This window comes from Pan troglodytes, chromosome 13 (genome assembly GCF_028858775.2).
Source record: "Pan troglodytes isolate AG18354 chromosome 13, NHGRI_mPanTro3-v2.0_pri, whole genome shotgun sequence".
Classification (NCBI taxonomy): Eukaryota; Metazoa; Chordata; class Mammalia; order Primates; family Hominidae; genus Pan; species Pan troglodytes.
In genome coordinates, this window is record NC_072411.2 from 16,442,929 (window position 1) to 16,469,570 (window position 26,642).

The 26,642-nt window shown below is 33.1% G+C and overlaps 1 protein-coding gene across 5 annotated transcripts in view; it reads left to right on the forward strand.

The window, feature by feature from the left end:
• DPP10 (dipeptidyl peptidase like 10) overlaps positions 1-26,642 on the forward strand; it is a 1,405,070-nt gene that overhangs the window by 1,323,817 nt on the left and 54,611 nt on the right. For all 5 annotated transcript variants that reach the window (XM_063790352.1, XM_515752.7, XM_003309203.5 and 2 more), the window contains 4 exons: positions 8,465-8,503; positions 14,142-14,249; positions 23,067-23,158; positions 23,647-23,694. In XM_063790352.1, the coding sequence (XP_063646422.1) occupies positions 8,465-8,503; positions 14,142-14,249; positions 23,067-23,158; positions 23,647-23,694 (287 nt within the window). The remainder of the gene's footprint in view (positions 1-8,464; positions 8,504-14,141; positions 14,250-23,066; positions 23,159-23,646; positions 23,695-26,642) is intronic.

The following is a 26,642-nucleotide window of genomic DNA, read 5'->3' on the forward strand; positions in this document are numbered from 1 at the left end:
CCAAATGGCAAGGAGATGGAGCCCAAGCAAAGCAAAGAGATCTTTGTGATCTAAGCAGACAGGGAGAACCAGCGTTTGAGGCTTTTTTGGTGACTAGCATTTATAGGACAGGGACCAGAGAAGTTGGAGCTTTATAGAAAAGGACTCCAGCAATCTATGGAGAAGACCCCTTAAGTATTAGGCTCAATGCTTAGCTGTGCATACCTATATGCTTCCACACTGTCTTAAAGAAAACAACTACTAAAAATTTTTGAAGCAAATGAAGAATCTGCAAGTTAGTTGCAAAGTACTTAGAGACATTAGAGTTCTGAACAACAATAGTGAAGAGATCTCCCTGAAAACCCTGGGTATTCAACTGAGAACCCAGAAAGAAAGCACATTAGAAGTAGGGCTAGTCTAGACACCTTCTAATCACCTTTCAATTACACTGTAAGGTATCAAGTTCATCTGTCTGTAAATTAACTGTCTGCTAGGACAAAGTGTACATTTTTAAAGGGGAAATTACAATTGATAAAGACTATCAACAATGTAGCATTTATAATGTCAATCATATGATCAATACTATATATGTAGAAAAGTGGAAAATATAACCTACTCACCTTCCTCAAAAATATCCAGTAAAAGCTGACCGACAAAGGATAGTAATATTGGAATTAGCAGACACATGTTTTACAAGTTATTAGAAATGATAAATGTTGGAAGTGATGGATATCTTAAATACGCTGATTTGATTATTGCACCTTGTATACACGTATCAAAATATCACATGTACTCCAAAATATGTATGATTATTATGTATCAATAAAAAATTAAAAATCAAGGTATAAGTTAAGTACAGTGAAGTGAAGAAATCTCACATGTGCAGTTAAATGAGTTTTGGCAAATGCATATATCCCGTAATTCACACCTCATCATGATGTAAAACATCCCTATTATCCCAGAAAGTTTCTCTGTCCTCTTTTTCAATCAGTCTCAGTTCCCAGAGGCAACTACTATTCTGAGGTCTATTATAAATTAGTTTTGCATGTTTTTAAACTGCATATAAATTCATTTATACAATAACAAAGTTATTAGAAATAAATCTAACAACTTAAAAAAGAGAATAGCTCCAATAAATAAACAGGTGAGAAATTTTAGTGGAGAAATAAACTTTAAAATGAAACTAAAATTTCAGGAACTGAAAAATACAATGTTTGAAATGAAAACATTGAATAGACAATTCAGAAATAAATACGTGTGTTTATAGTGAACTGATTTTCAACAAATGCATCAGAACATATATTAGGGAAAGGACAGCCTCTTTAGTAAATATTGCTGGAAAACTGGATGTCAGTGTGCAGAAAAATGAAACTAGATTTGTATCTCTCACCATATACAAAATTCAACTCAAAATGAATTAAAAACTGAACCATAATTTCCAAAGCTATAAAACTACTAGAAGAAAACAGAGAAAATGCTTAAGGACATTGGTCTAGGCAGAGATTTTATGGCTAAGACTTCAAAAGCACAGACAACAAAAAGAAATGTAAATTGGTACTGCTATTATGGAAAACAGTATGGAGGTTTCTCAAAAAACTAAAACTATAATTAACATATGTTACTAGCAATTCTACTACTGGGCATTTATCTGAAACAAAGGAAATTAGTATATGAAATACACACCTGCATCTGATGTTTACTGCAGCTGTGCTCATAATAGTAGGGATGTAGAATCAACCTAAATGTTCATCAATAAATGAATGGATTTTTAAAAAAGCATACATATATACTTTTTAAAAAGTATATATGTATGCTTTTTTAAAAAGTGTGTGTGTGTGTATATATATATACATAAAACATTCCATTGTACATATACAATGGAATACTATTCAGCCATAAAAAAGAATGAAATTCTGTCATTCATGGCAACATGGATAAGTCTGGAGGACATTATGTTAACTGAGATAAGCGAGTCAACACAAAGATAAATATCACATGCTCTTACGTCTATCTGGGAGCTAAAAGAAATTGCACTTATAGAAGTAGAGAGTAGCATTGTGCTTATAAGAGTCTGAAAAGCTTGGGAGGAAAGGATAGAGAGAAATTAGTTAACAGATACATTACAGCTAGATAAGAGGATGAAGTTCTAGTTTTCTGAAGCACTGAAGGTTGAATGTGGTTAATAATGATTTAGTGTATATTTTCAAATAGCTAGAAAAGAGAATGTTGAATGTTTAAAGCACATAAAAAATGATAAATGTTTGAGGTAGTGGATATATTAATTATCCTGACTTTGTCATTACACATTTTTTACATGTATCAAAATAGTACTCTGTATTTATAAATATATACAATAATTACATGTCAACTAAAAATAAAAGGAAAATACATCACCAAAGTGAATGTATGAAGAGGAAGAATATTTGAATAATTTTACATCAATTAAAGATAAAAATAAAGAATGAATTAAAGATAAATTTATTTAGTAAATTACATAAATTTAATTCATAATTAGAAACCTTGCCACAAGGAAAACTCTAGAAGTGGGTGGATTGCATGATGGATTCTATCAATTATTAAGGAATAAATCCTGTAATTCCTTGTCTTGGTTTGTTTTGTGCTGCCATAACAACCTACCACAGGCTGGGTAGTTTATAATGAACAGAAATTTATTGACTCACAGTTTTGGAGGCTGGGAAATTCAAGATCGAGAGGTTGGCATCTGGTGAGGGACTTCTTGCTGCATCATCCCATGACAGAAGTGCAAAGAGAGGGTGAGAGAGAGAGAAACAAAAGGAGGCTGAACTCGTCCTTTTATAAGGAGCCCACTCCTGTGATAACAAACCTACTCCCATAATAAAGACATTAATCCATTAATGATGGCAGAACCCTCATGGCCTAAATACTCTGTAAGATTTTACCTCTTAATACTGTTGCAATCACACAATCACAATTAAATTTTAACATGATTCCGGAGTGGGGAGCAAATATTCAAACACTGTATCATTCTTTCTAAGGAGTATATGATAACATCCCTGTACTCCTTAGAAAGTGAAGAAGAAAGAGAACATTTCAACTAATATTATAAGAGTAGAATAATACTGATACCACAACTAGACAAGAAAAATACAAGAGACAACATTTTAGACTGATCTCTCTCATTAACACATGTAATAGTCTGTTTTCATGCTGCTGATAAAGACATACCGAGACTGGGCAATTTCCAAAATAATAATAATAATAATAAGGTTTATTAGACTTACAGTTCTGCATGTCTGGGGAGGCCTCACAATCATGGCAGAAGGCAGAGAGGAAGAAGTCACATCTTATGTGGGTGGCAGGAGGCAAAGAGCTTGTGCAGGGAAACTCCCACTGTAAATCCATCAAATCTCATGAGACTCATTCACTATCATGAGAACAGCAAAGGAAAGATTCGCCCCCGTAATTCAATCACCTTCCACCGGGCTTCTCCCACAACCATGGGAATTGTGAGAGTTACAATTCAAGATGTGATTTGGGTGGGACACAGCCAAATCATATCAGCACAAATATGAGAAAGTCCTTAAACATATCAATACTCAAGTCCAGCAATATAAATAGAGGATAGTGCATTTAGATCAAATGAGGTTAATCCCAGGAACTTAAGATTGGTTTAATATTGAAAACCAATCAATATAATTTATTATATTAAGAAAAAAAGAAGAATTAAATATCTTGGTAGATGAAGAAAAAGCAATTGACAATATTCAAAACCAATTCACGATAACTTTCAATATAAATGAATAACAAGAAACATCCCCAATCTATTAAAAGATACTCGTAAAGTACCCCCTTACTGAATGTGCAGACACTCACCTTATTCATGTTAAGATTAGCAGTGAGATAAGGGTATCCGTTCTCAGTACTATCATGCAAACTTTGCCAGAGGCCCCACTCAGAGTAACTTAGCAAGGAATCAGTACAGTGTTAGGAAAGGAAGAAGTAAATCTGTATTTATAGATAACATAACGGTATACATTAACAAAAAACCCTAGAATACAAAATCACAATTTGTAAGGATGCAAATGGGGTAAAATATAAACAAGTGGCAAGGAAGTCCAGAGGGCATTCAGGTTTCTCAAACCAGTCTTCTAACTTTTGTCTATAAGTTTGTACTCGTTTCAAAATAAAGAATGAAGAAACAACAAAACATAATTTCTATATGTTAGTGATATTAAGAAAAAAAATCAGTTAAAATACCACTAAAACCCTTAAAACTTTAAATACACAATTATAAACTTAACAAATATTGTGAAATACCCCAATACTGAATACTACAACATTGCTAAAAGGCATTTGAAAGACCTAAATAAATGGAAGCTATTCCATGTTTTTAAATAGAAAAAATTAATATTGTTAAGATATTAATTCTACCCAAATTTAACCATAATTTTAATATAATACCAATTAAAGTCCCTTCTGATTTTTTTTTGTAGAAACAGACAAGCTGCTTTTAAAATTAATATGGAGACAAAAAATACCTGAACAAGTCAAAGTAATCCTGTAAAAGAATAAAATTGAAGGAGTTAGCCCTACCTGATTTCAAGAATAAATAAAAAGCTACGAAAACCTGGAGATGCTAGTGGAGGCATAAGGACCACAAATAGGTCCACTAAATTGAATGGTTTGCAGAGAACAGACCCACATTTATGTGATTGATTGATTTTCTACACAGGTGCTAAAGCAGTTCAATGCAGAAAAATGGTGCTGAAAAAATTGGCATGCCTATTGGATAAAGAAAATTGATGTTTGACAACTCATATCATATTCTAAAATCAATTTGGGATAAATCATAGCCCTAAATTTAAGAGCTAATACTGTCAGTGTTCTAGGGGAAAATATGAAATAAAACCCTACTATACTGAATAAGCCAAAAAATCATTAATTATGAAACAATAAATTGGACATCAATAAAATTAGAAACTTCTCATCAAAGACACCATTAGGGAAATGGATATGCAAACTACAGTCTGGAAGAAAATATTTTGCCAAATGTGTATCAGACAAAAACACATATAAAGAAATTCTATAACTCAATAATAAAAACACAACCTCATAAAAACATCAAAACATGTGAACAGTTACTTATAAGGAAAAGAATGAACATATGAAAAAGTACTCAACATTTGGCCAGGTATGGTGGCTCATCCTTGTAATTTTAGTAATTTGGGAGGCTGACGTGAGAGGATCTTTTGAGGCCAAGAGTTCAAGACCAGCCTGGACAACAAAATGAGATCCCATTTCTATATAAAACAATAAAAAATAAAAGCACTCAACTTCATTAGACATTAGCAAAATATAGATTAAAATTATAATGGTATATTATACATAATTAGAATGACTACACTAAAATAACAAAAAACTGACAACATTAACCGTTAAAGAGGATGTGAAAAACAAAAATTCTCGTTCTTTGCAAGTGGGAATGTAAAATGATATGATTACATTAAAATAATATTTTAGTTCCAAATGAAGTTAAACATATATGTAAACACAATTTTTTTGTTTATATATAAATAAGAAGACATATATATACACACACATATATATACACATATATATATACACATATACATACATATATAAAAACATACATTATAGGCTGGACACGGTGGCTCATGCCTGTAATCCCAACACTTTGGGAGGCAGAGGCGGGCAGATCACCTGAGGTCAGGAGTTCAAGACCAGCCTGACTAACATGGAGAAACCCCGTCCCTACTAAAAATACAAAATTAACCGGGCATGTTGGCCCATGCCTGTAATCCCAGCTACTCCAGAGGCTGAGGCAGAGAATTGCTTGAACCTGGGAAGTGGAGGTTGCTGTGAGCCAAGATCATTCCATTTCACTCCAGTCTGGGCAACAAGAGTGAAACTCCGTCACAAAAAAAAAAAAAAATACAAAAAACAAACAAAAAAAACCCCATACATTATAATTCCATTACAAAGTATTTGCACAAGAAATGAAAACATGTGTTCACCAAAGGATTTGTAAGAAATAGTCTGTAGAGAAGCTTTATTTACAATAGCTAAAAAGTAGAGACTATTTAATTGTCCACTAACAGGAAATAGACTTTAAAGTAAGACTTATCTACACAACGGAATTCTACTTGGCCATAGAAACAAAATACTGATACGCTCAACAATATGAGCGAATCTCAAAAACATGTGGTGTGGAAGAAACCTCACACTACAGAGTACATAATAGGTATGTAATGCATGATTTCAATTATCTGAATTTCTAACACAGGCATATGCTGTCTATGGGGAAAAGGATCAGAAGTGATTGCCTTTTGAGAACCTCTGGGTAGGAGCATGAGATAATGTTTTGGGGAAAAATAAAGATCCTATAACTTGATGGGATAAACTTGTCAAACTCGTCACATTATACACTTAAAATCTGTGCATTTCACTACATGTGAAAAATTTAAAACATATTATTTAAATGGTCTGTGAAGGAGAGCCCTCAAGAGGCAGACATTTCTCTTTGAGTAGAATGATGAGCATAGTCATGGAAATGAGATAGTTAAATCAACCACTTGATGCTCTTCTCATTAAGCTTGTATTATTAGAAAATTCATCTCTTTCTTTTGGCTAGATTATAGATTGACTAGAATTTCTCCACGTATTTGTTAAAGTGTTCTGGATGGTTTTTATTCGGCTGATTAGTAAGTCATTTAAAAATTGGCCTACAGGCCGGCTGTGGTGGCTCATGCTTGTAATCCCAGCACTTTGGGAGGCCAGTGTGGGCAGATCACCTGAGGCCAGGAGTTTGAGACCAGCCTGGCCAGCATGGTGAAACCCTGTCTCCACTAAAACTACAAAAATTAGCCGGGCATGGTGGCACACGCCTGTAATACCAGCTACTCAGGAGGCTGAGGCAGGAGAATTGCTTGAACTTGGGAGGCAGAGGTTTCAGCGAGCCGAGATCGGGCCACTGCACTCCAGCCTGGGCAACAAAGCAAGACTTTGTCTTAAAAAAAAAAAAAAAAAAGGCACAGGCCAGGCATAGGTAGCTCACACCTGTTTTTCCAACACTTTGGGAGGCCAAGTGGGGAGAATGGCTTGAGGCTAAGAGTTCAAGACCTACCTGGGCAACATAATGAGACACCATCTTATTTTTACATAAAAAATTAAAGTAAAACTTTAAAAATTAGCCTACATATATTGTAGTTAGAGAAAGCCCTTCTAGACAAAGATACTGTAAATATTTCATTGCATACAGATAACTGCAAAGATAAATTAAAATGCTATAATAGAAAATAGATCCAGTAATCCTATCATACTATTGATCTGACACCTTACTGATATTGTAATGTATTTTATTCTACGTATGGAGATAAAAAGACTTTGCATTCTGTTAATTGAAATAATGAGACAAACAATAACAAATGAAGTTTTGAGCTCTCATGGGTTCTACCAAAACTTGGTGGTACTAACAAGCAGTGGCATTGGTATCTATTTTATTTCTGTGCTTTACAGATATCAAGAATGGTTAATGCTAGGGTGTAAATGGAGAATAAAGAAATGATTCAGTTAGATTTTTTTTGATATCTTCACGTAATGAAGATCTATTGAAAAAAAAAGTGCCCTGAAAAGAGAAAGTGACCAATTATAATGTAATCATAATATGGATTTAGAAAAAGAAATTAGTATTTAAAAACATATAATTTATTATTAACAATTTGAGATGGGTACCTCTGCATATAGGAAAGCCCCTAATGTGTTGTTACTTATCTTTCTTAATTTGAATACTTTTATTATAGAATCATTTCTTTCAGAAAACTGCAAGATATTTCATGTCATTACATGTAAACGGTATTATTAAAGCTTGTTTTTTCTACACATATCTAACGAGGTTAAATTAGTCTAATTTTGCTTTTTGCAATATGATTTTGGCTCTGATCTACTGCAAGACTGTTTTGAAGGGACACATAATTTTGTCATTTCAAATGTTTGATATTTTTTCTCAAAGACTGAGTTACTACTGATAAGTAAAAAAGAAGGCCATGATTATGAGTGAATTGAATATTGAAAGAATGTCCACTTTTTAATTTTATTCCTGGCTGTTTGCCCAGTTGCTTTGAAGGACTTAATAATTTTGTCTCCCAATGATGCCTAGAGGTGAAAAGAGACAGTGTCTGGTGGTTCAAAACAGTTGAATGAGGTAATCAAACAGAGCTGGAAAATGATCTTCTCTCCCTGGTGAGGTACTGCTGGGAATTCTGAAAGAGTTCACCAAAGAAAAGACTTTATAATTAAATTATCGTTTAGTCCCTATTCTCTACTTACTCATTCAGATTAAATCAATAATGACAATGAAATCTCTCATGGTATTTCACCAGTTGAAGAGAGGGAAAAAAAACTGATAACTGTGTTTTAAAAAAGTTAAATTTATATGCTCATTTTGGTCTTTAGATGCTTCATGGAGTTAATTGTTTTGTTTCAGAAATATGAGATGACATCAGATACGTGGCTCTCTAAGCAGGTACAGTATAGGTGGTCTGTCACATCTTGGCCATTGTGACCATCCTGTTCACCCATTTCTTATGTGATAACTTTCTGTAAAAAGTATGAGTTTAAGGCTTTGCTTGGTTTGACAGAGTGATCCTTTTTCATTAAAAGGATCACTTATGACTTGGGCTTTCTATGGTATCATTTGTGAAAAGGTTACTTCCATTTTTTTAGGAGACATAAATTGCAGAATAGCTGCCAGGATCACTTTTTAAAATATTCTGTGTAAGTACACTCTTGTGTAGATGAAGGAGAAAATCTCAGGACCTAACCAAACTAGAAATCATTAGTATTGTTCAAATTGTCTGAAAAATTGACCTGACCTTTACATAAATTGATCATGGAGATATTCAAATAAATACTTCTCTTCTTAGTTGTATTCTAGCTCACAATTCTAGTTTGTGACATAAATGAGGCTGGAATCAAGATGAACATGACGGACTAAAAACCTAATCACTGTTACATGGTCTCATCCTGGACAATTCAGAAGGAAACACAAATAGCTTATTTAAATATAGCTGAATTCATTTTACTCTTAACTACATTAGTGAGTTTTGCAAAGGGAAATAATATGTGTGGTATGGTTTGGTTTGGTTTTCTTTTCGTTCTTTAAAGCCCTCTTCTATTTTATATTATGTCTATGGCGTTAATGACCACCCATATTTTGAGACCTTCACATTTATCCAGACACTTCAGTGAGTTCTGAAATATCCAAATTTATGCTTGCCATCTCCTCCTAAATCTGTAAAAGTAGCTTCATACTCCCCAGGTCTAAGCTGAACTCATTCCTTTTCTAGTCAGTCTTCTTAATTTTTATCTTAGGACTCAATGACATAATTATCCATTCAGATGTTAAAACTATTTACCTAATAGTCATCCTTGAATCTTTTCTCATTTTTATCTATCTATATATAATTAATATGTACAGATTTTACTTTGAAACATCTCTCAAGTCAATTTACTTTTCTCTAATTCACAAACACTGTCCATGTTCAAACTACAGATCCAGCGAGTCTCAACCCCTCAGGCACCTGCCAATCTGTTCACACTGCAGGCTAACTGAGTGACCTTTTTAAAATATGCATTTAATTGTTGCTACTAACATTCCCCTCATACTTGCACTTCCACAACTCAAAGAACTTTTCTCTCCTTTCTGTCCTTCAGATAAAGACCAACATCCTTAAAAGGTCCACAAGGGATTAAATTGAAAGCTTTTTCACCTCTGAGTCATAGAATCATTTTATCTGTTTTCTCCAGTCTAGCTACATGGACCCTCATATGCACAGGGACTTCATAAGTGCCCTTCCTTCTGAACAAAATTCCCTCCAACTTTCTCATATGAAGCCTATTTATTTTTCAAACCTTGGCTTAAATCACCTATGTAAGAAGTCACTTCCTCTAACTAGCCTAACCAAATCACATCTCCCAATAAAAGTTTTATTAAAGTCAAGTGTAATCTTTGTGTAACACACAATTATTGCTATGATTTTTTTTTTTTTTTTGCTAAGATACAAGGACATGAGGATGTTTTTTACTTCTAATTGTAAACCAAACGCCTAGTATAGAATTCAATATGTAAGAATTCAATATGTAAGAAGAGCTTAATAGATACTTACTGAGTGATTAAGAAGAAAAGTAAAAAGGATTATAAATAATTGTTTGTCTGAAGGGTAGGTAGATGGATAGACACAGATAAATGTTTGTATATATATTATGAGTATATGTGTCTTTGCACATGGTTATTTATTAATATAAATACTTTTATCTTGGTCAATATACAAAATAAAATAGAAAAAAAACCCTGATTTTACAGCTAATAATAGACTCACAAATTTCGGTTAGATACAGAAAATAAGAACAATGGACAATATATAACACATAATACTTACGCATTCTGAATTTCCCTCCATTATTAAACATCTTTTGCTATTACTTTGATTGCCAGTGACATTCATAATAGTTTAACATATGTTAACATAATGCATGTTCTTTTGAGATTATGCTATCTAATTTTTAAATCCCAAATTTATGAATGTTTAATAGAAACTTTTTTTAAAAACAAAGCATCCAGTTATTAATTATTCAGTTAGTAAATGCCATTGGTCGTTTATCACAGTTGATTTTTTTCTTCAGATGCTCTAAGGGAATTTTATGAAATACTTAGAGTTATATGAAATTTAATGTATGAGCATGGTAGCAGTAATAAGCAGCAAATTTCTAAGATAATTATAAATTTAATAGAATCATCATATACTGTCTTTTTGCATAGCAGAAAAGGCAAAGAGAAGTAGGCATGTTTAGCCTAGCTTTCAAAGGACTTGCAATTGAGATGACCAGTGTGTAATATATTTGGTCAAGGGAATAGAGTCCAATATCCCCAGTTTACCATCTTGTGTGTCAAAAACACAGACTTGTATAATGTCATGAAACTGAGCAGTGAGATTGGCACCATCTATGTGGAGCTGAATGTTTATCACCAGACTTTGTCAAGTGTTGGGGGCAGATTTTTTAGTCCAGCAAGGCGTATGAGATTGTAGCCCCCATCTGTTCCTTTTCTGAACTAGTTCTAAGGTACTAGAACTCGGGAGGAGGCAATGTAAATGGAAGAATGCTTATATATCTGTATATGAGAAAAAAGCTATTCATCTTTTGAGAGAAGTACAAAGGGAGAACGGTAAGGGAGGAGTTGCTATGTGGGGGTAAATCTGGTGGATACAGTGATATATAAAACTAATATTTTTGTTCATGGTATCCATATATTCATCTATTCACCGATTATGAGTTGGGACCTACTGTGTCTTAGGCAATAGAGCTGAACAGATAAAATTTAAAATTTAGTTCAATTATTAATTGCCTAGTGAAGGAAGCCAACAAATTAATAGATCAATATAATAGAGTGCATTGGAAGCCATGATAAAGATGAATACAAGATAGTTTTTAGAATATCTGAGGAGAGATTTCCTAACTAGGGAAATCTTGGAAATTCTTTTCTTTCACGAGAGTAAGTAAAAAATGAGTAAGATTTAGCAGAAAAAGGAAGACGAAAAAGTTGTTCCAGACAAAAGAAACTCCAAGAGAGAAATATCCCACAGGAGCAGGTGATGGAACAAATAGAATTATTGACTTTATTATAGTTGAAAGAAGTGATTCACTCAGTCAAGTATTTTGTCAGTATCCATTATATGCTCAGTTATACAATTTTTCCAACCTTGAATGGTGTATTATCTCAGAGTTTTAAATTTATTACATATGTTACTTATATTTTCATGAATGTTCATAAGGCAGTTAAGGAAAATATCCTTATTTTACTGTCAAGAGATGTATTATGAATGAAGCTAAAATCAGACTGCTCAGTATATTAAAATAGTTATTAATTGACTGATTCATTCAGTAAATAATTATTGAGCTCAATTTACATGATAGTCACTGTTTCAGGTGCTGCAGATGCAGTAGTGAAAAATACAAATTTCCTGCCCTATGGGGCTTACATTACAGAGAACTACATACATACACACATACATATGTAAATATGAGATTAGTGCAAAAGTAATTGAGGTTTTCGCCATTACACAGTAGGTCGCAACTCATAATTGATGAATAGATTAATGTATGGATACAATGAACAAAAATACTCACTATATATATATATATATATATATATATATATATATCACTCTATCCACCAGATTTACCCCCACCATTAAAAGTAATGGAAAAAACCTCAATTAATTTTGCACCAATCTCATACATACATTTATATACAGTATGTACATATGTACATACATTCATGTACATATTTTGCCATTAAGAGTAATGGTAAAAACCACAATTACTTTTGCACTTGTCTCATACATACATACATTCACATACAAACAAACGCATACATACACAAATTATACGTTGAATGGTGTTAGTTGCTGTATTAGTCCATTCTTGTACTGCTGTAAGAGACCAGGTAATGTATAAAGAAAAGAAGTCTAATTGGCTCACAGTACTGCAGGCTGTACAGAAGCATCGTAGTTATTGCTTCTAGGGAGGCCTCAGAAAGCTTCCAATCATGGCGGAAGGCAAATGGGGAGCAACACTTCACGTGGCCTGAGAAGGAGCAAGAAAGGGATGGGGGAGGTGTTACACACTTTTAAACAACCAGGTCTTGTAATAACTCGTTCACTCACTGTCATGAGACAGCACCCAGGGGTTGCTGCCTAACCATTCATGAAGGATTCACCCCCATGATCCAGTCACCTCCCACCAGGCCCCAACTCCAACACTGGGGATTTCAATACGACATGAGATTTGGGTGGTACACAGATCCAAACTATATCAGGTGCTATGGAAAACTAGAAAGAAAATAAAAGGAGATGAAGGATGTCAGATAGAGTTGGATGGTCTGACTTTCCTGGTCTCGCTTTATATAGGGTAATAAGGAAACACCTTATTGATAAGGAGATTTCAGATTAGAGACCCGAAAGAGATAAGAGGAAGATCCAGACCAAGGGAATACAAAGTACAAAAGCCCTGGAGCGGGATCATGCCGGAACCCAGTGAAGAAAGCAAGAGAATGAAAAAGATGAGATCAGAAAGACAGTAGAGGGCCAAGTCATCTAAAAGGGCTTGAAGGCCATTGTGCAGAGCTACTCAGGACCCACGTCAAAGCCTTTCTTTACACCATGTATAACCACCTCTCATTAGTCCAGCAGGAAAAACTCAATGTTGCATCAGATAAATGTGTTTTCTTAATGTTTTTCCTGGAGAAACAGCAGTATCTCTCTCTCTCTACATACATATATGTGTGTGTGTGTATATATATATACACACACTATGTGTGTATATATATACATAAATATATATAGTGTGTGTATATATATACACACATAAATATATAGTGTGTGTGTGTATATATATATATATGTGGCTTTCATCATTTAATTTTCAAAAATAATTCTATTGATTTAATGTGCCACCAGAGTGTAATTAAAAATTATCAAATGGGGTCACAGTTGTAGGTGGGCATTTGTGTTTGTGTGTTTGTGGAGAGATGAGCAATAAGGATGGTAAATTTGAATTAAATAACTTTCTATAGAATCCTTTCAATTTTGTGGCCTGTTGTCTTTTGTATTTTCAGTTAATTTATGAATACATTATCAGAAAAGAATCTTCAAGTAACTACAGTTGCTGAAGAAAGGATTTCAAAAAATATGTGCCAGAATTTTATAATTAAAAGATTTATTTTGATAAACTGATGCAGATGTTTGCATGTTCTTTATCTTTGAAGGATACTTCACTAAACACCATCTTATGTGAAGATAAGACAGTTCTTGTTTGAACCAATTTAAAAAGTGTCTTTAGTCTAATAATAAATCATTCATATCCACCATGCGCAAAATTTTCCTATCCTTCCCACAACTCAACCACATACATACCTAATGTATCAGATTTACTTTAAAAAAGTTTAAAAAATAGCATACATTCATTTTTTTTAAATAATGTGCCCATTTTCCTAACTAATTATAAATCACTATTTGGTATAACCCATGCAGGAATTAACAGTAGTAGGCAGCACAGATTGCATGTGCCTTTTTGAGATTGTTCTATGCTCTTCTATATTTTAGAATGAGGAGCCCGTGTTTTCTAGAGACGGCAGCAAATTCTTTATGACAGTGCCTGTTAAGCAAGGGGGACGTGGAGAATTTCACCACATAGCTATGTTCCTCATCCAGGTAAGTGCTGACTTTTTTCCGTGTTTTGATTTCATTGTCCTCGTGTCCCCGAAGGCCCAGTTCTTGTGGCATTCTAAACCTGTAGTTCACGGTGGTGAAACCCAGCCATATATACAACTCACAGACATCTTAGGAAGGGGACCTCCATCCATAGCCATACATTCAAGCCTTACCTTCCCACAAAACAGTCTCAACACTCAGTACAATTGAATGAGCTACATGTGTGCCCTATAAACTGAGGGCTTTGGGATAGAGAATTTAATAAATTAAAAGCACCCAACTTTTGAGGACCTGAGATAATCTAGAGAAGATTTTTTATTCAATGAATATATATATAACCTATTTTGTACAAGTAATATTCTCCAGGTGTTATAAAAGTTTTAAATACTCAAAGGAACCTAAATGTCCATCAAAAATTGATGGTTGAATAAATTATGGCACATCCCCACAAGCAAATACAGTGCAGATTTTTAAAAAACAGGATAAAATAGATGTTTTATGTTAAATAACATAGATTTCATGTTGTAAAATATAATCTATGTTATTTTTTTTAGACTTTCCGATAAAAAGAGGGGAAAGGTTACTTTTTATCTAATCAAAGAATATGAAGGGTTTATACAGTTTTATTATAAAAAATTAGTAAATTCAGGTAGTTAGTTTAAATTTGACAAGGTTATTGAGTCAATCTGAATTTAATTTCCAAGAGCAAGCATACATGAGAAAATAAAGCATCCTTCAAAATCATATAATAAATAATCTAGTATCACACACAGGTTAAAGGCTTTCTAATGAAAAGTCACTGTGGCTAAACTGGGATCTTTATGAGAGTTTTACAAACTAGCTAAGAGTAATTTCATACTTACAAAATATAGAATAAATATAAATATGGCAAAGATACCTAACTGACCTTACTGATTTTATGTTTTTAGAACCTTTAAGACCTGTGCACATTCTCAAATGATTACCATTATCCATATACATTTGTGTTGGACAGCTTAATGCTTTAGAGTCTCAAAATCTTATGTCACTAATTTAAAATTTAAAACTTGTTCAGGGTCTGTGTAATTAAAATAATTGTCATTATTTTAACTTTAATTTTAATTACGACTGAAACAAATAATTTGGAATACATACAATTTCCACAGTACAGATGTAGATTGATTTGCATAGTATATTATTAAGGTGGAAAAACAGGTTATAAACTAATGTATAATGTGATCCTATTTATGCTCTAAATAAATGCATTTATAGATGCATTTATATATGCATTTATAGATGAATAAAATTTTGGATGTTTTTATATCTAGCTATTAAAATGATTATATAAGTCAGGTATAATTAAGGGAACTTTTTTTATGAAACTGAAGGGAAATAGACTAGCAAATTACCCTACTTTATAAACTTTTGCTAATTAAGAGTCAACTTGGTTATCACAAATATTAGAGAACTATTTTGGCCCCTAAAATATCACACTTCCCAAATCTTATAACTGATTATGACATTTCATTGAATTTTTAAATTTCGGTATTTTATATTCAAGAAGCTCTGTGAAAAATGTAAGTAGTAAAGAAGATTACCTACAAATTATAGATATTTGTAAGAGATAGTGAAGGATAGGAAAAGTTGTACAATACGTCTTTGTATATGTAATTCCCCAAAGAAGACAATCTATCCTTGACTGTAGGTACCCAGTTGTGCTTTCAAATGCTAGATCTTACTCATTCTATCTAACTATATTTTTGTATCCATTATTCAACAAATAAATAATAGAAATAATGTCTTTTTAAAAGTATGGCATTGGGTAGGGTTGTGATGTTGACATGCAGGAATTAAAATATTTATACACCCAAACCAAGAGTTTTTTTATAAGCCTAGGGAAGAAATACCTTCTGTTTCTCAGTCAAACCAGCCTAATATGTAGGCAAATTCCTGTATTTCTGAAATGTTCAGAAGAAAAACTTAATAAAGTTCTTACATTGTGTTTACTTTGTTCCTCTTCTATATAGGAACTATAACACAGCCTTCGTTGAAGTAGAAAACATTTTTTTTCTATTCTGGTTGCTGTTTAGGTAATTTGTGGTTTGCCTCATTGAGAAATGAACATGACTGCGTGATTATTTATGAATATTTTGGCAATTGATTAAAATTAGTCCACTTTGCTAATGAGTCAGAAGTCAGTGCTAGGTAAATACAATTTATACATAACTTTGAACACACACAAACACAATCACATATGTTATTTTAGGAAATGGTTTGAATCACCTTGCCTCAATTTAAAAATAGCTAACAAAAAAGCTATTTATGAATTGTGTATGACTGCTTAATTGACGTATATGCACTATAAAATTCTGAAAAATTCAAACTGAATAAACTGGTAAAGGAGTATATAAAAATCACCCACAATATCATCACCTCATATTCTCACACTTTTAATCCATTATTGTGTATATTTTACATTCTTTTTTCATGAGAAATATATGATTTTCCCCTAACGATTGCAATTAAAGCATAATATAGATTTGTAACATTAAAAGAATAACTAATGAGTATTTTCTTACAACATTTAATTGTATTCCTAATATTTAACATTTTATATTTTTCTTAAATGTGATTTTAATAGCTGCTGAGCATTACAGCAAGCAGATATACTGTACTGTATTTATTTATTTATTTATTTATTTATTTATTTATTTATTTATTTTTTGAGACAGAGTCTCACTTTGTTGCCCAGGCTAGAATGCAGTGACACAATCTCGGCTCACTGCAACCCCCTCCTCCCAGGTTCAAGCCATTCTCCTGCCTCAGCCTCCCGAGTAGCTGGGATTACAGGCACCCGCCATCATGCCCGGCTAATTTTTGTATTTTTAGTAGAGGTGGGTTTCACCGTGTTGCCCGGGCTGGTCTCGAACTCCTGACATCAGGTGATCCACCTGCTTCAGCCTCCCAAACTGCTGGGATTACAGGCATAAGCCACCACGCCCGGCCTGTACTGTATTTAAATGATCCAAGTTTATTCGTCATTAAAGTTATTTCTATATTTTGATGTTAGAAATGATTCAGAGTTAAAAGCCCTTATAAACACTTTACTTATAATTCTTCCCACAAAATTATATTTCTAGATGTTAAAAGATACCCAGGCAGGGTATATCCATACGAATGTATTTGTTTAGGTTTTGATGTGTAATGCCAAATTGGCTCTCCAAAAAATAGTACAAAAATTTACTGCCTAAACAGTAATGCATGCCAGCATTGATGACTTTTTACCCCCTTTCCTTCCCTTGCTGTGCTACATAATTCTACTTAAAATTGTCATGCCTGAAAAGTGAGAAATGACAGGACTGGGGCCTTGGCAGCCAACAGTCAGCCAGGTCACTTTTGCAGTACTTGGCGCTTACCTATGTTTGAGAGCTCACTAGTTCACTCAGAATATATTTATTTGCTTGAAGCACCTTACTAAATGAAATTACTAAATTTTTGCAAACATTTTGCTCTCTCATATTATCAGTAAGTAGATAAAAATCATTAATTAGAGACCAAGCTAGACAATTATTGCTTTCAAGCTATTTTCATTATGGAGAGTGATGGCGGTCACTACATATATTTTAGTGGGTTTTTTTTTTTCCTCATTTACAAGAGCTGTCCTTGTTAGAGTGATTCCAAAGGATACAAATAAAAAGAGAAAAGAATGCATGTGTTTTCCTCCAGTCTTCATTTAAACATTATTGTAATTTTATGTAAACTACAGTATTGCATCCTGATATGTCAAATTTAAATTTTAAATGCACACTTTTCCCACAATGCTAAATAATTTTGAAAAATAATTCTTTAGAAGATTAATATTGAGTTGACTGGATGTGCATCAATAACCATTATTTGTTGTTCTGTGTTTAATTTCGTGGCAATTTGTTGTAATGATAGATGTCACTGTATATAAAGCTTATTTATATTGTGGATTATTTCTTTAGTATTGATTAACAAAACTGGAATAGCTGGACCAAAAGTAAAAGATTTCTAAGCCCTAATATATGTATTTCCAGATCACTTTCAGTATGAATATATGAAAGCAAAATTGGTGAGTGTTTTCTCCACTTTCATATATTCCATTAAAGAAAATATTAAATAAAACTATGGCTTTTCTGGAAATCTATATAGCTAAAGAAACTGTTCTTCTGGATAGAGTGTTTTGTACACATATTACTATCAGTTTATGTACTTCCTGAGTCATACACTGATACAAAACCTTTTACCCCAGACCATTAAACTTTTGATCACTTCAGATATTCGCCCCTTTGCTCCTTGAAAAATATTTGTTATGTTGACTTCAAACTTCTGAATTCTCATCTCAGGAACTGTAACATTCCACATCCTGCAATTCAGGCTGCAGTGAAGAGATAGGTTTTTATCAAAGGTATAGCACCTTTTTCTCTCAAAGATGGAGTAAGCAGAATTTTCATTGTGTTCAGTCGTTCAGATTCATAGGCGTAAGGAATGGCCCTGTCACCTTCTAAAATTGTGTTAAATGAAAAATTATATGTGGGTGAATCCATTCACTTTCTCTATTCAGCAACACGAAGTTTTGCCCATGAGAGCTGATGATTTCACTTGGAACAATTTTAAGTGGCATTATTCACTACAAATACTGTGGAAAATAGCATGCCCCCAATCCACAATTTTATCACCTAATCAACCCAGTAAAATTTTTGCATTAAGTTTCACTGCTGCATCTGATTAGGACATTGTCTGAAAACAATGAGCTCATCTCATGTGGTGAATAGATGGCAAATTAAAGCATGCTATTTTTAAGCACTACAATATTTCCCTTATTTAGAAACTATAAAAGTGAACATTTAATATAAGAAATGTGAATGAATAATGTGTAATTAGGTAAAAAGAACATGCAGCGTTAAACTTGTATTGATACCCAATGTGTTTCCGATTTGTAAATCGCATTATAAAACCAATATTTAACTTCCTTGAGCAAGATAAAATCTCTATGAATTGAAGGTCACTTGTCTGGTGTCTAATGCTCCAAATAAACACTCTATTCCAAATTTCCAGCCCTCTTTTAAGAATGAATGAGCTCACGACTTTTGTTGCTTTTTAGTCTGAAATTAAAGTTGAAATATTAGTTCAATTTAAAATACATTGTCATACTGCCTTTATCAAAAGTCCACTACAGTTTTATATTTATATTCAGTATTTCCATTCTACCAAGTTAATATTGCAGAGATTATGGATGCACAGAAACAAAGAAATGTTATTGTAGAGAAAAAATACTGTTCTTTCCTGCTTTGTTAAGTGATCTTTCCTGTGATTGTGTTTCTGCTGAAGGTGCCTAAAAACCTAACTGAAGTACAAACATCCCCTTGTGAAATCTGCTCAAATACCTTGATATTTATTAAGTGTTGTTCAGTCATCTACCATATTCTGATTGGTATTAAGATTATTAACCAGGTCAAAATTAATGTGCTCACTGCTGTGACAGTCTTATGTAGATTATTAGAAAGTAAATCTTTGCTATTATATGCAAAATGAGGGTTCAACTTATTCCCCATACCATATTTGCCCTGGTAGATTAAAAGCAAGCAAGGCAATTACAGCTGTTTCAAATAAAATCAAAAGGTTATATGGTTGTTATTAAGGCTTCCAACAAGAGATCTTTTGGTCCTACACTTGAAAGTGTAATATTTTGAACTAAAAGGATCATTGAAGTAAATCATATATAATATTTTTTATACTGTGTTCAAACATTTTTCAAAGCATTGGGTTTTTACTCATGGCAATTTTAATGTTGTATCTCATTTGTCTTTAAAACACACATACACACACACACACACACACACACACACACACCAAAATACTCTGAAAAACAGAGAAAATAATTAACCTAGAAATCTGTGGGCCAAAAGTGTCTCCAGATGTTTTCAAATATTGAGCAAAGTTTCTTCACTTTTTTAATGTTTTGAGATTATTTTATCTTGAAATTGGCATCAAAGATGCACTAAAACCTTGAAATTTTAGTATCCTGTCCTTGGCTCATTCAAAGCAGGGCCTGGAAACAAGAAAGAGGAGCTATCCACTGAGTTATTTGCCTGTGTGAACTTGGCAATAAAATGTATGACTTTAGAACTCTGTGCCAGCCTTTGGGTTATGCAGTTCTCATATCTCACAAATTGGGTGTCTTTGCACTTATACCTCTAGTCAACAAATACTTGTAAATCAGTAGTACGTCAGATAGTATACAAAGAAGGTGATATAAAGAAGTCACAGGCTTGCTGTTGACCTTAAGCAGCTAGACGTCTAGAGAACTTCCACTAAGAACATAAAATAGACTACTTAGGGAGATATTGAAATGCAAATACATACCAATAAGACAGAAAATTTTTCAAAGGAAGATTCTGTTAGTACACATGTGTAGTAAAGTATGGAATGCCCTTTTAGTTTACACTTTCAGTTGTATGGGAAAATAGATGTTATAATAAAACTATCCTATATGAACCTAATTCTGAATTTATTTTTACCAAAAATGCATTGAAAACATTACTCAGCTGACAGATTACACTCTCTGAAGACAGTGAAATTGAATTGCACCAATAACAACATTTAAAAGGTTATACATTTGGAAACAAAATATAATTTCTATTCCTAGTTTCAAGAAGAAATCAGCAAATACTTAGAACTAAATGAGAATACTACGTATACGAAAATATGCAATACATATAAACAACAGTTTTTCATATATGCAATAATTTTATATGCATATATGAAATTATGTATATATCCGATGTCAGAATTTAGAAAAGGAAGAGAATAAATTCAAATGTAAAAGAAAGGTAATTAGAAATGAAAGAATAGCACTTATTAATCTAGTAAGCAAACATGAAATAAAGCAGTATGATAAAACAAATAGTAAGTTATTTGGAAAAAGTAGTTGAATCTATAAGAGCTGTCAAGGGTAATAATAACTTGGACAGTTCCAAAGTATAAATAATGGAAAGGGACAAAACTACAGATTTTAAAAATATTAAAAGAATACTATGAATAACTTTACGTTGATAAACTTGAAATTTAGGAGAAACGGATGCAATCTAGAAAAAAAAATCAGATCAGATTTAAGAAACAATCAAAATCCTCCATAGTGTTAAGAAAATGGAATCAGTGATGTAGGATTTTTCACATCAGGGAAAGGTTGTTTTTAAAAGTGAATCTCACCAAATATTCTAGGAGTACGCACTTCCAATTTTATATTATTTTGAAAACGAAAAAATATGGCATATCTTTAGTACAATTTATGACATGGGTATCATCTTGTAACCAAAACCAAATTAAAACAGTATGAGAAAAGACAGTATAAGAAAGCTTAAAAATACTAAACCAATTATTGACAAGTTGACTTATTTAATGCATTTAAAAAATTAACTCTTATTTTTTGAACAGAAATGCAAAATTTGGTTAAAATTTCAAAAATATATAAGATAATTAACTGCATTTAAATTTTCATGAGAAAATTATAATCACCTTAATAGATGCAGACATAGGATCCAAGTAAATTCAACAAAATCAGTATTCAAAAACCTTAGAAATTTAGGAATAAAGGGAACTTCTTTAAGGTGATGAAGGCACTTGCCAAAAGTTTTATTAATATAGCATAATTGATAATGGAGCAGTAGTAATATTCCCTTTAAAATCGGCACTGAGATAAGGAATCAGAGTGAAGTAGCTTGAGTATACACAACACTAGAGATAACAGTTGTTTTTGTTTTTAGTTGTTGTTGTTTTATACTTGAAGCTCTGGGGTACATGTGCAGAAGGTGCAGGTTTGTTACATAGGTATACACGTGCCATGGTGGTTTGCTGCACCCATCAACCTGTCATCTACATTAGGTATTTCCCCTAATGCTATCCCTCCCCTAGCCCCCAACCTCCTGACAGGCGCCATTGTTCAACTCTCACTTATGAGTGAGAACATGCAGTGTTTGGTTTCCTGTTCTTGTGTTACTTTGCTAAGAATGATGGTTTCCAGCTTCATCCATGTCCCTGCAAAGGACATGAACTCATCCTTTTTTACGGCTGCATAGTAGTCCATGGTGTATATGTGCCACATTTTCTTTATCCAGTCTATCATTGATGGGTATTTGGGTTGGTTCCACATCTTTCTAATCCATTCTAATCAGTGTTCTCTAACTACGTAAAGTGGTTAAGGAATAGAATGATAGTATTTCTAAGAATACTTTTTGGGTCAAACAATATATATTTTTTAGACAATGCTACTACCTGTTTTTTACATATTAAAATGTTGGTCCTATAAACACCTTGGAAGCATTGATTAAGCTAATTACCTTCATCAACATGAATTCATCTCTGAAAAAAATTATTGCATTAAATGGCAAATCTTATAACAATGCCCATACTGCAAAGGTTAAAATGAATACAAACCTGAGTATTTATTGGAGTAAAGTTTGTTCTAAAATGTTTTTTTTTTTAAAGCTAACTGTACAGCTGCCAGTCATTTACATGAGAGTGATTAAAGTCCTACCTTGGAAGCAAATGCTGCCATCAACATGGTATACTTGATTCACCCTCACCTGGAGGAGTTTTCTGAATGACTTTTCTATAGTTGAAATAAAGGCACTAACCTACCTGCCTTGATCTGTGTTTATAGGAAAGCATGTTCATTCTTGAGCTGTGGAACAGAAAACTTGAGTGTTAACTGAGAATTAGAGAATTCAAAGTGTCACAAGCAGTTGGTACATTCGTGTTTACCAGAGAGATGCTGTTTAAATAAAAGGAAAATCAATATTTTCTATTTCTTTGCAGAGTAAAAGTGAGCAAATTACTGTGCGGCATCTGACATCAGGAAACTGGGAAGTGATAAAGATCTTGGCATACGATGAAACTACTCAAAAAATGTGAGTGTTTTCAGTTCTCTAGTCAGGCTGCAAGTTAGCGTTGTCAAATGCCATCTTTTCTAATAGAATTATGTTTTGCTTACCATAGTCCTAGTCAAAACAAGCCAGCCATGGAAAGAATAACCTTTCTTTAAAGGCCTCTTCCACACTTCACACAGAGACATCTTACACAGAGGGATGTGTGTGTGTGCACACACACACACACATACATACACTCACACACAGTGATTGAGAGAGGTTATGAAAAAGGATGATTTTATCAGGGGAAAAAATATGTTTCCTAGTTTGATCATAGCCCTGTGTTTGTATAGCAAAACAACTCCTGTCTGTATTTTGACAGTTTTAAAAATTCAAGTGAAGATTTAATGTGAAAATTCAGGTGAAGGTTCAATGTGAATTCAAGATTCAATGTGACAATGTGACAAAATTCACAGATCACAAAAAATAGATCTGTGTCTAATGCTTGTGTTGTTTTCTTTCCTGGACAGTTACTTTCTGAGCACTGAATCTTCTCCCAGAGGAAGGCAGCTGTACAGGTAAGCAGTGTGCAAGGATCTCCTTACACAGATTGGCTTCTCAATGGCTATCTATGTAGCATAAGGAAGGGAAGGAAAAATTTGAAATGTCTTTTTCAACATGGCTAGGAAGAGCCAACTTTGCTGACAAAGCTTCACACTCTTGCACCAGTCTCTCCCTTGACAGGACTGGAGAAAATGGAGCCCTGCTTGCTCCTTCCTGCTCTGCTGCCTCCTTATTCTTTTCTTCACCTGCTTTTGCAGTTTCTTAATATCTTTTTTGTGGCTTATTTCTCTCAACTCTCCACATCAGAGAGATTTACATATTTTCCCTTGTGCCTTCATCTTCTGCTAAGTCTCATTTTGAATTTTCAGTGCATTAATGTGGCACAGGTGAAATTTATTCTTGTACAATATAATGTTGTTGTGAACACTTAGTCTAGTGTATCAAGCAGGAAGCTTTCCCTCTTTGTCTTGTTGTTCATAAAACCCAGTGAGATTGTTGCAGGAGGAGGCATCCTTATTTAAATAAGGAACGCTCATTGCTTGCTAAAATAAAGCAATATAGGGGAAAATAATTACATCTGTTCAATTTCCCAAATGCAAAACTATACTCAAAAAAAGGCTTAAGCTCACACCTATTTAGTATTAAAATGTCTCCTCACTCAGAAAGCTTTCACCAGGATCTCACAAAAATGACTTTTATTTTTGGCTGGCAAGCAACCTATTAATTCTAGACTTTATATACATGTTCTAATTTCCATTTCACAGATCCATTTTTAAAGTGTCAAAACTGCCATGACATATTCTCAGGGGAAATTCATCATGTTTGAAGAAGTGTCACCACTAATTCTTACCGAGTAGTACTGACTTTCCTTTGAGAGTAAAAATGCATGCTTAAAGTACCCCGACTTCCTCTGCATCACCCCCCACACTCTTATTTATACACAATTTGCTTTCATCAGAAGCAACCTTGTCCTTTTAATCGCCTTTCTTAATACATCATTTTTATAAGTTTATTATCGTGGACCTCTTGGAACGCATGTTCTTAATTCTGACTTCCAGGAAGCAAAGCTATTTATATAGAGACAGTGATTTGAATTTTGGATTTGGGATCTTGATCAAAGTACTGGTCACTTTTTCTTTTGGTGACCTAAAGCTTTTCTTTCTTGAAACATACATTATGATTGATATCGGTAGCCATAAACTGTAGCTTAGAGAGATAGAAACACTTTGTATCTTATAAAACTCTCATTTTATAAAACTCAAAGAAAAATGACAGCATCAGAAGATTAGACTTGGTCAAGTTCAGCAAATGGAACTGCCTCAATCTTTCTCCCCATTATTAGTCTAAAATGTGATTTGAATCATAATGACTTCTTAGATTTGTGTGCTTGTCTTATCTCTCTAGTGACTGAGGCAGAACAGTCAATATATCTCTGACATGTACTAGTGTAGTTGACAGTGTTATAAAGAAAATGTAGTAGCAATAAATTTTCCCTTAAATAGCTCATCAAATGCCAGTTGGCTTGACTGTAAGATAATGTTAGTGTTTGACCCAGAAAATGCAATCAATGTCTTGCCCAGGCTATAAAAATGATCACTGGTTGACTTAATATATGGCACTAGGCACCCCTGCAGGAGTAGGACTGCTACTGTAGTCATTGTTACTTTCTTTGTCTCAAAATTTGCGTCTCTTTATTTCAGCAATCTCATAATCTAAATAATGAGAAAATACCACATAAATCTCCAGGGAGCTTGGATCTAAAAGCTTTATGGAAGAGTAGAGAGAAAAAGGTTTTAAATCTTAGTATGTCACTGAATAGCTGTATGCAACTGGGATACTTTCTAAGCTTTTCTGTGGTGAAAATTGTACAATATTGTGAATGTAATTAATGAAACTGAATTGTACACTTAGAAATGCTTAAAATGACAAATGTTATGTTATACAGGTTTAACCCAAATTTTATAAAATGAAAAAAATTGACTATGGATATTTTCTAAGTTATCATGAGTGAAACTAATATGATTTGTGCTTAGTATATATTAAGTGTTTTGAGTATTATAAGGAAATTTTTGGATTGTAATCATCTCACAGTGTTTCAAATATGGAATTGTGATTTTGTGAACTGTTTCTTGTAGCTGCCTTAACACCCCTGTTCCAATCCCCATACCTACAGCGTATTGCACATCAAAATCAACGTGAATATTGTTCATTTGTAAATATACGACCAAAAATCATGTTTCATTCCAAAATGAAATTGAGACCTTTTGTCTGATCAAGTTTTTCTAAAGGTATTCTCAACAGTGTTTTCATCCATTGACCTACCAAATTTTGCATTCAGACTTATTTATTAAATAAACAATTTGATAAATGAAATTTAATCTTATATTAATTTTTCAACTCCTGTAACCTTAAGCACCACTATTGTAAAATAAAGATGGTGATGACTCTTCTTTTTACCACCTCATTATCTCAAAGTGTGTATTGTTGTTAGTGTTATATGTGTTATAATACAAATGTAACTTTTTTAAAATCAGTAATTTTTCTGCAAGTAAATGATGGGGAAAATTTGGCACTGATACCAAATTCTAATGTTTAGGATGTTTAATTTAGAAAATCATGAGCTGGATTTTTTTGTTTGACTTGTGGAAATGCGTATTCCTTCTTTCAATTAGTATGTATTAAACATTGAATAATCTCTGTGGGAAATTCCCTTTAAGACTTTACACAGAAATATCTATTAAAAATGCAAAAAACAGTAAGTTAATTTGAGTTCCATTGAAATCAGTTCTTTGTTTATAGCCATACATACAAGCGTACATATTACATACATAAAATAATACATAATTTTAATTTTAATAGATTAAGAAAAATGTGTATGTTTTAACATTACTAATAGAAGTTGACTTTTTATGTATATGGTGATTCATAGTTTACAGTGAACCTCTATGCAAGCACCGATGTA